This window comes from Mustela putorius, unplaced genomic scaffold (genome assembly GCF_011764305.1).
Source record: "Mustela putorius furo isolate JIRA1106 unplaced genomic scaffold, ASM1176430v1.1 tig00000430_pilon_pilon_pilon, whole genome shotgun sequence".
NCBI classification, from domain to species: domain Eukaryota; kingdom Metazoa; phylum Chordata; class Mammalia; order Carnivora; family Mustelidae; genus Mustela; species Mustela putorius.
In genome coordinates this window covers 18,798,672-18,812,632 of record NW_025421377.1, presented here as the reverse complement: position 1 = coordinate 18,812,632, position 13,961 = coordinate 18,798,672, and the positions used below count along the sequence as shown (strand labels likewise).

Here is a 13,961-nt window from a genome sequence, read left to right as displayed (position 1 = left end):
CAGAGGCTTAACCCACTGAGCCACCCAGGCGCCCCCTGACACGCCTTATTATAGGAGCATCCTAGACCCCTACAGTTGCTGGGAACTAAACTCTAAACATTCACTCAGAAAAGTGAAGACAATCTAAATCAAATGTGCCTCTGACCATATCTATTTTCCTCTCAGACTCACTGAATATGCACAGTCTAAAATCCAATTTACCACATACCTAAAGCCCTCCTCTCCAATCAACCCAGACTTATTTCTCAAGGCATGAACCTTGAGCTCCTGCCAGGTTAAGTTATTCTCTACCCCCGAAATCTACCTACTTTTTCAGGTTTAGGAACATTGTGCACTAATCATGATAAAATTTACTCTCTCTTAACAGTTTTGTAACAGGCACTATATTATCCAGCAGTACCCTCAAATCTGCAAAGAACTTCTTACAAATACTGAAGATTTTTCAAAATTCCAATGGGAAAAAATGGAGGAAGGGATAGTAACATTTAACAGAGAAGAAGCAAATTGAGCAAATGCTCTTTAACCTGAAAAAGTAGGCAGAATCTAGGGATAGAGAATAATACATTCTGGCTGGAGCTCAAGGTTCAATGTTTAGTCCCACCTAAAAGGCCAAAGAAAAATGGCACTAATTGATTTTAATCACCTTTGAGTATGGGAATCAGGAATGCAAATACTTGCATTAATTAAGGATGTACTGGATTCAAAGCCCTAGACAGACACAAACACCAAAGCTAAGTAAAGGGTATCACTATAATGAAAGCCATTGTTATAAATATTGTCAATGATTACCAAAGGAATTCATGATTTTAAATGCTTGGAACATCTTCTTTCCTGCTTTGTCAAAGTTTAATTGACCACCTAGTTCTGGGCTCATTTCTGGGTTTTCTCTTCCGTTTTATTGATCTCTTTGTCTATTTTTGTGCCAGTACTATACTGTTTCAATTACTATAGCTTTGTAATATAACTTGAAGTCCAGAAATGTGATTACTCCAGATTTTCATTTTTATTTTTTAATTTAATTTTATTTTTTCAGTGTTCCAAGATTCATTGTTTATGTACCACACCCAGGGCTCCATGCAATATGTGCCCTCCTAAATACCCACCACCTGGCTCACTCATCCCTCCACCCTCTTCCCCTCTAAAACCTTCAGTTTGTTTCTCAGAGTCCACAGTCTCTCATGATTCATCTCCCCCTCTGATTTCTCCCTCTTCAGTTTTCCCTTCCTTCTCCTAATGTCCTCCATGCTATTTCTTATGTTCCACAAGTAAGTGAATCCGTATGATAATTGACTTTCTTTGCTTGACATATTTCACTCAGCATAATCTCCTCCAGTCCCATCCATGTTGATACAAAATTTGGGTAGTCATCCTTTATGATGGAGGCATAATACTCCATTGTATATATGGACCATATCTTCCTTATCCATTCGTCTGCTGAAGAGCATCTTGGCTCTTTCCACAGCTTGGCGACTATGGCCATTGTTGCTATGAACACTGGGGTACAAATGTCCCTTCTGTTCACTACATCAGTATCTTTGGGGTAAATATCCAGTAGTGCAATTGCAGGGTCATAGGGAAGCTCTATTTTTAATTTCTTAAGGAATCTCCACACTGTTTCCCAAAGTGGCTGCACCAACTTGCATTCCCATCAACAGTGTAAGAGGGTTTCCCTTTCTCCACATCCTCTCCAATACTTGTTGTTTACTGTCTTATTAATTTTGGTCATTGTAACTGGTGTAACATGGTTTCTCAATGTGTTTTCTATTTGAATCTCCCTGATGGCTAATGGAGATGAACATTTTTTCATGTGTCTGTTGGTCATTTGTATGCCTTCTTTGGAGAAGTGTCTTTTCATGTCTTCTGCCCATTTTTTGACATGATTATCTGTTTTTTAGGTGATGAGTTTGAGCAGTTCTTTATAGATCCTGGATATCAGCCCTTTGTCTGTAGTGCCATTTGCAAATATCTTCTCCCACTCTATGGGTTGCCTCTTTGTTTTGCTGACTGTTTCCTTTGCTGTGCAGAAGCTTTTGATCTTGATGAAGTCCCAAAAGATTATTTTCACTTTTGTTTCCTTTGCTTTTGGAGACGGAAATCAGTTGCTTTCTTATACACTAAAACATGAAAATATGGAAAAGGAAATTCAAGAATTGATTCCATTTACTATAGCACCAAGAACCATAAAATACTTAGGAATAAACCTAACCAAAGAGGTAAAGGATCTGTACTCATGGGAGAAATTGAAGACACAAAAAGATGGAAAAGCATTCCATGCTCCTGGATCAGAAGAATAAACATTGTTAAAATTTCTATACTACCTAGAGCAATCTATACTTCAATGCCATCTTGATCAAAATTCCACCAGCATTTTTCAAGGTGCTGAAACAAACAATCCTAAAATTTGTGTGGAACCAGAAGAGACCCCGAATTGCTAAGGAAATGTTGAAAATGGAAAACAAAACTGGAAGCATCATGTTACCTTATTTCGAGCTTTACTACAAAGCTGTGATCACCAAGACATCATAGCATGGTACTGGTACAAAAACAGGCACATAGACCAGTGGAACAGAGTAGAGAGCCCAGATATGGACCCACAACCCTATGGTCAACTAATCTTTGACAAAGTAGGAAAAGATATACATTGGAAAAAAGGCAGTCTCTTCAATAAATGGTGCTGGGGAAATTGGACAATTATATATAGAAGAATGAAACTTGACCATTGTATTACATCATAGACAAAGATAAACTCGAAATGGATAAAAGACCTCAATGTGAGGCAGGTATATAGACATTTTAACAATATTTGCTCTTCCAGTCCATGAGCATGGAATGTCTGCATTTCTTTGTGTCATCTCCAATTTCTTTCATTAGTGTTTTATAGTATTCAGAGTATAGGTCTTTCACCTCTTTGGTTAGGTTTATTCCTAGGTTTCTTCCTGTTTTTGGTGCAATTATAAATGGGATTGATTCCCTAATTTCTCTTTCTGCTGATTCATTACTGCTGTATAGAAATACAACAGATTTCTGTATGTTAATTTTGTAGCCTGCAATTTTACTGAATTCATCTATCAGTTCTAGCAGTTTTTTTGGTGGAGTCTTTGAGCTTTTCTAGATATGGTATAATGTCATCTGCAAATAATGAAAGTTCTGCTTCTTCCTGATTCAGATGCCTTTTGTCTTTTTTTGTCTGATTGCTATAGCATAGTTATTTATATTTTTAATCCCAGACACTCATACTGTTTCTTATACAAAGTAGACACTTAATAATGACTCTAACTAATGAAAATAATAGTTAGCTTCATTGAATGTTTACTTTGTGCACCACTGTGCTTGACACTCTTGTCTCAATACTTACAAACTGAGCAAGAGCATATCAACAATCACATTTTATGCAAAAATAAACTAAGAATTAGAGATATGAAATAAATTGCCCTAAATAACACTGTTAATATATGGCATGGCCAAGATTTAAATCTAAATGTAACTTTTTCCAAAATCATGCTCTTATTCACATGCTGGATGAAAAAAAAGGGGAGGGAAAAAAGAGATGAAGAATATCTTTAGAATCTTCTCTGTAGAAAAACAATTATCATATGATCTCTCTGATATGAGGAATTTGAGAGGCAGAATGGAGGGTTGTGGGGGATAGGGAGGGAAAAAATGAAACAAGATGGGATCAGGAGGGAGACAAACCATAAGACACTCTTAATCTCACAAAACAAACTGAGGGTTTCTGGGGGGAAGGGAGAGGATGGTTGGGTTATGGACATTGGGGAGGCTCTGTGTTATGGTGAATGCTGTGAAATGTGTAAGCCTGATGATTCACAGACCTACATCCCAGGGGTAAATAATACATTATATGTTAATTTTTAAAATAAATAAATAAATAATAAATAAAAATTTTTTTAAAAAGAATCTTCTCTGTGAAGAACCTGAGCAAGGGGCGCCTGGGTGGCTCAGTGGATTAAGCCGCTGCCTTCGGCTCAGGTCATGATCTCGGGGTCCTGGGATCGAGTCCCACATCGGGCTCTCTGCTCAGCGGGGAACCTGCTTCCCTCTATCTCCTTCTCTGCCTGCCTCTCGGTCTGCTTGTGATCTCTCTCTGTCAAATAAACAAATAAAATCTTAAAAAAAAAAAAAAAACCTGAGCAAAAGAAGTTCAATATGAAAAAAGTGTGTAATTTGCTTACTGTATACTACTTTTCTCATTAGGATTTTTAACTAGCATTCTTCTTACATAAGTTACTGTACCTTATAAAATTATTTCCTGGACATATATATTTTTATTTCCGTAACATCTCTATCTAAATTCCACAAAACTCTTGCATTGTTATGTGGTTACATTTTATTTTTATTCAACCTTAGGAGCAACACCGAGTTATTCAACCCCCAATTTACAGATCCTTTAGATAAATGATCATTCATTACTAGCTATGTACTCCAGACATATACACCAAAGAGATACTGATCAAACAGTTGCTAGCTGGTAACAAGAAGGACAAACACAAAATTCAAATATTAAAAACTCTCACAGATTCCCTTTCAAAGTATATTTTCTTTTTTTTTATTTTTTTATTTTTTTTTTTTTTAGCCAATCTAATCCTCGTGTATGGACTGCCATTTTTGGTGTTTCGATAACATTTCCTAAACAGAGAAGAGGAGTAAGGACTATTTTAATCCATAACAATTATAACCCTGCAACTCATGAAAATGATATTGCAGCTATCCAACTTGATAGAGGCATCAATTTTACCAAAGATATCCATAGAGTGTGTCTCCCAGAGGCTACCCAGAATATTCCACCTGGTTCTTCTGCTTATGTGACAGGATGGGGATCTTCAGAATTTGGTGGTAAGTGTCTCAGGAAAATTAAACAACAACAACAACAATAACAAAATCCCCTGGCACTTTCTGTTATGTAATTATTTTTTTAGATTAGGGAACACCTGAAGGACATGTTCTATGGAAGGAACAACCTTATATTCAAAGAGTCCAAGCTCTAGTTATTACTGGGTTTCCTCAGGAAAGCAAAGCAATGTCCCTACAAACTATGGGGAATTCTCAAACATAGTAATAAGGATATGTAAACCAAAGGGATGAGGAAACATGAGTTCTTCAATGATCCAGAGACTCTGTAGATCTCAAATGTCTCCCCCATAAGGAAATTTTTTTAAAAAATTGAAAAGAAGCTTTGGATAAGTATTCTCTACGGTTATTAACAACCATTAAGGTATTCTGAGATGAAATGAATCTTGCCTCTAGAGCAAGAAACTCCATATATACATAAGCATTACTCACTCTTGTTTATTGAATAAATAAAATAGGCATAAAAATGAGGGCAACAAGAAGGAACAAATAGGGCCATGGTGAAAATGAGAGTATCAGCCAGGGTGTGGAAGGATAGCATTAACAATTTCCACATGCTTCAGCTCATGTTGTAGATTGTATCTCCAAGGAATAATATGAAGGCTTCATTGTCCTAGAAAATATCTCATTGTGTTTTTATGACCCAAAGTAATGTGGTAAAATAGATAAAATGTGTACCAATCACAAAAATGGCAGTGCCACTTTGAAGGAACATAAACATACAATAAATTAGTGCTTTAGCCTTGAAACCAGACCTGGTTTCTCTTTCAATTGCTAGATTAAAGGTTCTTCAATATGTTATTTTTTTCAATTCAAAGTCAATCAGTGAATAACTTGAATACTACTAGTCAATAGCAGATTTGTTTTGCTTTCAAAGTCTAAAGGGCACTGCATCACAAAAATAAAGCAAGAAAATAAAATTCATCTGTGTATAGGGGTTATTCTACTCTACTGCAGGAATCTACTTACATCTTCAATAGACTCCTTCGCTGAATAAGAAATAGTGTTTGGGATACACTTATTCCTTCCCCTATTTCCGTAGAGTTATTAATTTATCAATTTTGTTTTTTGTTTGCTTTTATACTTCACAGGTAACACGGTTTCAGATCTACGGCAAGCACGGGTCAGAATAATAAGTAATGATGTATGTAATGCACCTGTTAGTTATAATGGAGCCGTCTCGCCTGGAATGCTATGTGCGGGTCTACCTCAAGGCGGAGTGGATGCATGCCGGGTAAGTTCATGACAATGTTATCACATCGTTATCTAAGTTTATAAGTACTTAACTAGCCTGTGACACTGCGCTAGGCATAGAGGTAACATAATTACAATACACAGCCCTGGTCCTCTAAAAATTTGTTATCTAGATTTTCTAATTGAAACTCCCTTATGAAGGTGATCCAACACTAATTTTGAGAAACCAAATTCCAGACCGTTTAACCAGCAAAGCTCAAGAACAAGACAGAACTGCATTTGAACTCCTTAACCTTTTTTTTAATTTTATTTTTTTATTTTTTTACTAACATAATGTCCTTAACCTTTATAACTAATCTTTTATCCATAAATTGGGGATAAGAGTAGTACAGAATTTTTTTAGGTAACATTAAAGAGTAGATGAAGATTGACTTACGTCGCATGTGCCAAACAACAAAGAAATCTCAGCCATCTCAGCTATTTTTAAAACTGTTGTTAACCTAGACCATGACCACTGATGTTAATAACGTCAGTCTCTGAAAAATATATCATTTCAATCTCATACTCTCAGTCACTCTAAAGGTTTAAATAAATTAATCACTCATCTAAGAGTCCTAGACAATAATTGATTTTAAAATATAAAAAACACCTGAATATCAGCACCTTAAAGATAGAAAACGTAAACAAAAAGCTTAGTTATTTGAGTCACAACAGTGTCCATAACTGTAAAACAGCACAAATGAGGGGGGAAAACTATTTAGATCTGCCTATCATTTTCAACCAAACATAAGAATGCAAATAATTATGAAATCTTTAAGTAATTAGAACACAGTTTTAATACTAAGAGTTTTAATTAAACTATTTTAAAAATTAGTGTGGTTATGTCCTTCAGTAGATTTTAATCTAATGTCTGAAACCCCATTTAGTAAAAGCAGTAACTACTTACTTATCAGGAATTACATTTCTGGAAATTTAAGAAAAATTAATCTTTCTTGAGGAAACTGCTGCTGTTTTCTGGAGCAAATTGTATGCAGAAAAATCAGGTTTATTCTTTCCTCAAATATTACTGGCTTTTATATTTAGTGCTCACATTCTTGAAAAAGTAGATAAGTAGCTCTTCCACAGTTTTTCAAAGATCCCAATCTGTGGGCTCTTTCCCAAAACTAAACATTTTTTTAATAACTGCAAGATATGTGTAAATTGAGAGGAACTGCTTATCAATTTTCAAAATACCATTAACTACCCATGGGCTTTTTTCCTTTAAGTGGAGATGTCTTTGTGGTAGAGAACACTTACTCATGCTTTCCTCAAGATCCCCCTGACCTTCTGCATGCCCAAATTCTGCTCTTCCCCTCACGCCCAGACCAAGCCTTAGCTCATCATGAAATTTTCCTGGTGTGTTCCACTCTGGACCCAGTAATTTTCAACTGAAATACAACAATACATAAAGGTTTTGCTTCAAAAAGAAATGGCACTTTACAAAAGAGCTTATGAGATCAGTTACTTGTTTCCTTCCTTCCTGCCTGCCTTCAGAGAAAAGTTATGAATTACTTTCTGTCCACCAGATATTGTGCAGGCACAGCAAGGTGTTCCTTGCACTCATCAAAGTTATAGTCTAGAAGAGAGAACACAAGCTTCGATGTCTGCACAGTAAGGCAGTGAAGCTGCCCAGATACAGGGAAAGTTACACCTTTTAGTTTAACACCTGTTTGCACACTCTTGGTAAGACATTATGCAGATACTGACTAGAAAGAAAAAATTGCAACAAAAACCCAATGATGAGAAAGCGTGGGGAACTGGTTAAATGGAGCACAAACACATAACCCAGAGGAGGCAGGTGCCAATCAGCTCGATGCAGTTGCTGACATGCAAGCTGGTGATTCACCCCCTGACCTTCTCCCCATCTAGACCAGTAACTAAGTAGGTACGAAGAGCTAGCTACTAAGAGCCATCAAATGAACAGCAAACTCCTCTAAAAGCACCTTTGGTAATGGCTGACTTTTCTTAGTACAGACTATATGCCGGCTGTACAGAAAGTGTCGTATATGTAAAACTCATTTAAACATACAGAAACATCATTCACAGGTGAGGAAACTTAGGCAGAGGGAGCGAGCATTAAACAGCTTACTGAATGTCATATGGCTGACAAGTGGTGGATTCCAACTCGGGCTGTCTTCACTCCAGAACCCACACACTTAACCAACCAAGCAGCATGTAAAACGGACTAAAGTTGTCTCCCCACCTAGATTACTGTATGTACAAATATATGTTGATTGGTTGGTTATAATTGATTAGTCAGTGTTTCATAAGGAGTGTTTTACTCATTGCCATATAATTTTTTTGATAATTCACCAAAGAATCCTTCTTGATGATACATTATACACCAGACACCATGCGGTACTATGAATAGGAAAACAAAAGAGATTTATGAAGACTCATCACCCAACCAATATTTCCTTAGCATCTCCTGCAAGCTAGAAGCTTAGGATACAGCAGCGTCCAGAATAGGTATGCCTTCCATGGCAGACCTTATAGAATAGCCTGAAAAACAGACACTAAGTATCCTCTGTGCCATGAGTTTGTAGTAATGTGTGACTGCCACAAGGGGAACTGCTACAAGGGAGCAAGTCCAAACAGACCCCAAATGTCCTTGTATAACATAATACAGAAGCGGTGAAGGAGATACACACAGGATGTGGGAACATAGGCAGTGAAAAACTAACCCAGCCCAAAGCCAGAAGGGGTGGCAGTGGGAGGGGGAAGACACAGGCCATGGAAGGCTTCCTGGAGGAGGCAAAGTCGGGGATGGGTAGCCCTCAGCCAGGTAACTGAGGACAGTCTGGGAAACACGTTTCTCATCTTTTCATGCATGCTGAAGGAACGAGTGTTCTTGAAGGGTCTCAGTAATTTTCACTTGAAAAGTAGTATAGTATTTCAACATGGTATAGTATTTCAACAGAAAAAGGCAGACTAAATTTACTGTGGTAATGGGTGTGACTTCTATGGCATAGAAATAAACTCCTTAATACTTTAGGGTTGCCTAACCCTTCCTCATTGTGTTTCCTTCAGGGGGACTCTGGTGGCCCACTCGTTCAAGAGGACTCACGGCGGCATTGGTTCCTCGTGGGGATAGTAAGCTGGGGAGATCGGTGCGGTCTGCCAGATAAGCCGGGAGTCTATACCCGAGTGACAGCCTATCGTGACTGGATAACTGAAAAAACTGGGGTCTAGCGCCATGTGGCAAGGTCTGTGTGCCGGTGTATATCTAAAATTCCAAAACTTTCCTTTTCAGGAGGAAAAGAGACTAAAAGTGCCCTGTTTTAATATCCTGTTCCATAATATGGTTTCACAAACACTATCTCTTCTTTATTACACGGATCCTATGTTTTCTCAAGAAAGCTGTATGAATATTGCCTTGTATTGTGGCCATGGGGCAGGGGAAACACGTAAGCTAGTTACAGAGGTAACAGTTTTACTCCAGTTGTGATAAGAGACAGTAATGAGAAAAACAGGTACCCTGAGAGTAGGCTTCAGAGGAATCTGGATAAATCTGCAGGGTCAGAGGAGTCTTCTCTAAAAAGCCTCACTGAAACCGGGCAAAGTATAGAAATTCGCAAAGGAAGAAGTGGCAGAGTAACATTCAAGACAGAAAGAATAGCACAAGGCAAGAAAAATAGTATTTATTTGAAATTTCTGGTTATGCAATACTTTATAGGTGGTATTAGTCTGAGAATTAAATATGTGAAGTCACTGTACAATCCTGCAGCAATCTTAATTATCCTATAAAAACACACTCCCATAGAACTGATGAATATCAGACATTTAAGATCAAATGTAAAACTGTCACTCCTCAACTGAGACCCAATGAATTATAACTTTATGATGGCTTGTATTAAAAATATCCTTCATCTATATGAGAGAATGTATTTCCTCCATAAACTGATGAAATACACTTACACAACCTTCTCAGATAACTTACAACAACACAGTGCATTTGAACAACTAAGTAGAAGTAATAAATACTCCTATTGAACAACTAAATATCAACTAAAAAGGAGTAATCGTAAGAACTAAAGATCACCCAGGGGCAGTCATTTTTGAGAATTTAAGGATCCTTAATAGCTAAATACAAATAATGAATTTTGTCATATGTGAAGAGTTGTTTTGCAAAGAGAAAGGTTAAATGGTATAATTTTAATAGAATTATCTTAGAAAAGGAACTTTTCCCTTTCTTCCTATTTCTCCTTTTCTCTCCCCTACACACACATCACCAAAGAACGTAAATAAAATCCATTAAAATTCAATGGCAGAGCAATTTATGTAGTCTGAATCATGAATGTGACTGAATTTTTATGGGATCCTCGCATTAACTAAAGCTGAGTTACGCATGTGTCAGGGCTACTCCCTTCTGAAAGCTAACAAAACACCCGGGTATCAGAACTCAACGTGCGTGATGCAAACTTCTTGTATTTCCTCATGAAAATTGCGAACAGAACTATAGTGATGGGATGTACTTTTAAGGAAAAGAAGTTGAAAATTTAACCAACTTGATGAAATGTACAAATTGTTAGTATACCTTCTTTCAAATAAACTTTTTTTTTCAGTTGCTTGCATTGACATTTTACTACAAAATCTCTACTAAGTGTGCATTTACAGGACAACGTCTCTGTAATTTCCCACATGAATGTCACTTACATTGTTTTTCTTTCATTTGGCTTGACCTAACAAATTGTTAGATGTTTAGTCTATTCATTTTTTTTTCTTTGTGTTGTCAAACTCTTTTAAAACTATTTCCTTACCTAAGTATTAAGGGAAGTTATGATTATGAAGGATGATCCAATTTATTTAATTGGATCTCCCAAGAGAATCGCTAAGTAGACTCTAAAGGCTTGGCACTTTCTGCTGCCTTATAATGCTTGCCTCTGTAACTGAGGCAAGCATCCAGCCTGACACTCCCTGGCTTTACTGTGACAACATTAAACTGGTAATTTAGAGTAAGCCTCGAGGGGAGTGTGTTTTGTGTATGGATGTGTGTGTGTGTGTGTGTGTGTGTGTGTGCCCTCACATAATCATATTTTTTATTCCTATATGTTGAAAGCTACATAGAGTACTTATTTAGCAAAAAATAGAACTAATTCAATTTATTGAAAATAAAATATTTAACCAATGTTTATTTTTATGAAGAGATAATTAAATACCAGAACACCTATTTAAGAGCTTCTTTTTTTTTTCTTTATTTTTAATGTACTGATGGGTTCCATTTCCTGAAAGCTAAGTAAATAAAGCAATTTTGTGTATTATTGGGAAGAGTGGTAATTCATAAATCCTTTCAGTTCTTAAAAAAAAAAATATCGGGGTGCCTGGGAGGCTCAGTGGGTTAAAGCCTCTGCCTTCGGCTCAGGTCATGATCTCAGGGTCCTGGGATTGAGCCCCACATAAGGCTCTCTGCTTAGCTGGGAGCCTGCTTCCCCCTCTCTCTCTGCCTGCCTCTCTGCCTCCTTGTGATCTCTCTCTCTCTCTGTCAAATAAATAAATAAAATCTTTTAAAAATTAAAAAAAATTATTCTGAAAGCTCTGGCAAAAATTTTCTAGCACCCTAATTCAGTGCCAGAAAAAATTATTAATACCACGGAAAACCCTGTTCAGAATATAGAAAACACAGACTAACCAGTAAAAAAAAAAAAAAAAAAAAAAAAAAAATTTTAAAAAAAAGCAAACAAAGTGAATATTTGATGTTTAAACTGAATCCTCTTGGGTTTAAAATAGTAAGCAGAGCTAATGAAAAGACAATTATCCAAGGAAGTTTAGAACAAACAATTGGTTGTTTATTGCACTGTTTGGAGGTCTTAATTTCAGAGATAAATCATTCATTTAGCAACTTTACTGAGCCCTGCTATGTTCTAGGCTCTCTACTAGATAACATTAAGATAAATAAGACATAGTACCTACCTGTAGGACACCCAGAGAATGGAGGTATCGATAAACATACAATATAACTTGATGGATGCATTGATAAAGGGTAGGATATTTATTACAGGATAACAAAAGAAGGGTGGAGGTCCTAGAAGATTCAGGAGAAATATTTTTTGATATCAAAAGTGACTCTTCCAGAGCACTGACTTGCCATGATAATAGTTACTCTATAGTTTATATGGGAATGGAGCAAGGAACGTCTCGGAGTGTTTCCCTAAACCTGACACAGGCTCTAATTTACAGGATTCAGTTGCTATTTTCCAGTTTGGTAGACATTCAACAGTTCAAACAGATCCAAATGGGTTTTTTTCTTTATTTTTTTCATATGTCTATATAATCCAAATCCCAAAACACTGTCCTTCTCATTTCTAATCAATCAGTTTGATTAATTTCCTATGGGGGAAATGGGTCATTTCCCAGCATATTTCTAGTGAAATATGCTGAAAGAATGAGTTTTCTTTTGAAGGAAGAGGTTCCCTTATCAAGAGAAATACTTAAGCAGAAGCTGGATAATCACCTCCAGAAATGCTTTGGAGGATTTCTGCCATGAGTCAGGTTTAAACACACCATTTCCATTGTCCACTCCAGGCTAAGATTCTACCCACAATTATGGAAATAGTTCTGAGGGAGCAGAAAATCTTTGAGAGAAAGAGGAATTGCAGAACACTGGGACAGTGCTGGCCAATAAATGCAATAAGAGGGGTTCCAGCTTTTTTATTCTTTTTTTTTCCTTCATCTTTATTTTTTTATTATTTATTTTTTTATAAACATATAATGTATTTTTATCCCCAGGGGTACAGGTCTGCAAATCGCCAGGTTTACACACTTCACAGCACTCACCATAGCACATACCCTCCCCAATGTCCATAACCAACCCCCCTCCCCGCAGCAACCCTCAGTTTGTTTTGTGAGATTAAGAGCCACTTATGGTTTGTCTAGAGGGGTTCCATCTTATTAGAAATAAGAAAAATAAAAAATACAGCCATTATAATAAACAATAACACCACACCAATGGATAAAAATTGAAAGTCTAACGAATTCAAAAACTGACAAGGATGGCAGAATATAAACTGCTTTAAACAACAAGTGGAAATTGGCATTATCCAACAAAGTATCTCACATGCATATCTTATGATCTAGCAATTCTACTCCAAAGTGAGTATGTTAGAAATGGGTGCACATAAGTAGGACTATTCATAATAGCCAAAATAGTGGCAACAAACAAATGGCCATCAGCAGTAGAATGAATACATAAATTGGTATAGTCATACAATGGACTATCCTACAGCCATAAAGATGAATAAACTAGAGCCACACTTAACAAGGATGAACCTTGGGGCACCTGGGTGGCTCAGTGGGTTAAAGCCTCTGCCTTCAGCTCAGGTCATGATCTCAGGGTCCTGGGATGGAGCCCCACATCGGGCTCTCTGCTCAGCAGGGAGCCTGCTTCCTCCTCCCTCTCTCTCTGCCTGCCTCTCTGCCTACTTGTGATCTCTGTCTGTCAAATAAAATAAATAAAATCTTTAAAAAAAAAGGATAAGCCTTAAAAACACAAAGTTAAAGAAGACAGTCATTAAAAAAAATGCATCCTATTCTGTTTTCAACTGTATTGTTTAAAAATTTATTTTTACTCATGAAAAACTATTTTCAAAAAAAAAAGCAAGGAATCTATTGCCAAAAGATATAAAGCAATGTTCACTTTGAGGGGAGCAGGGTAGAACTATCCCTAAGAAGGGAAAAGCAGAGAGCTACTGGCTTATTAACAAACTTCTATGGATATTTGCTTTATAGTAAGTCATTAAGTTGTACATTTATGTTTTATGTACTTTCCTTTATGTGTAGTATTTTTCACATCTCTGATCAGAACAATTGTCAGTATCCTCAGGCATGGCGAAGGAAAGCAATCAATAATTCTCAGGTCATTCAGA

The 13,961-nt window shown here is 36.8% G+C and overlaps 1 protein-coding gene across 1 annotated transcript in view; it reads left to right on the top strand.

The window, feature by feature from the left end:
• Positions 1 to 10,666, top strand: part of TMPRSS11D (transmembrane serine protease 11D) — a 52,916-nt gene extending 42,250 nt beyond the window's left edge. Inside the window, exons 8-10 of the mRNA XM_004764317.3 lie at positions 4,592 to 4,851; positions 5,958 to 6,100; positions 9,130 to 10,666. Of these exons, the coding sequence (XP_004764374.1) occupies positions 4,592 to 4,851; positions 5,958 to 6,100; positions 9,130 to 9,291 (565 nt within the window). The 3' untranslated portion in view covers positions 9,292 to 10,666. The remainder of the gene's footprint in view (positions 1 to 4,591; positions 4,852 to 5,957; positions 6,101 to 9,129) is intronic.
• Positions 10,667 to 13,961: the final 3,295 nt, after the last annotated feature.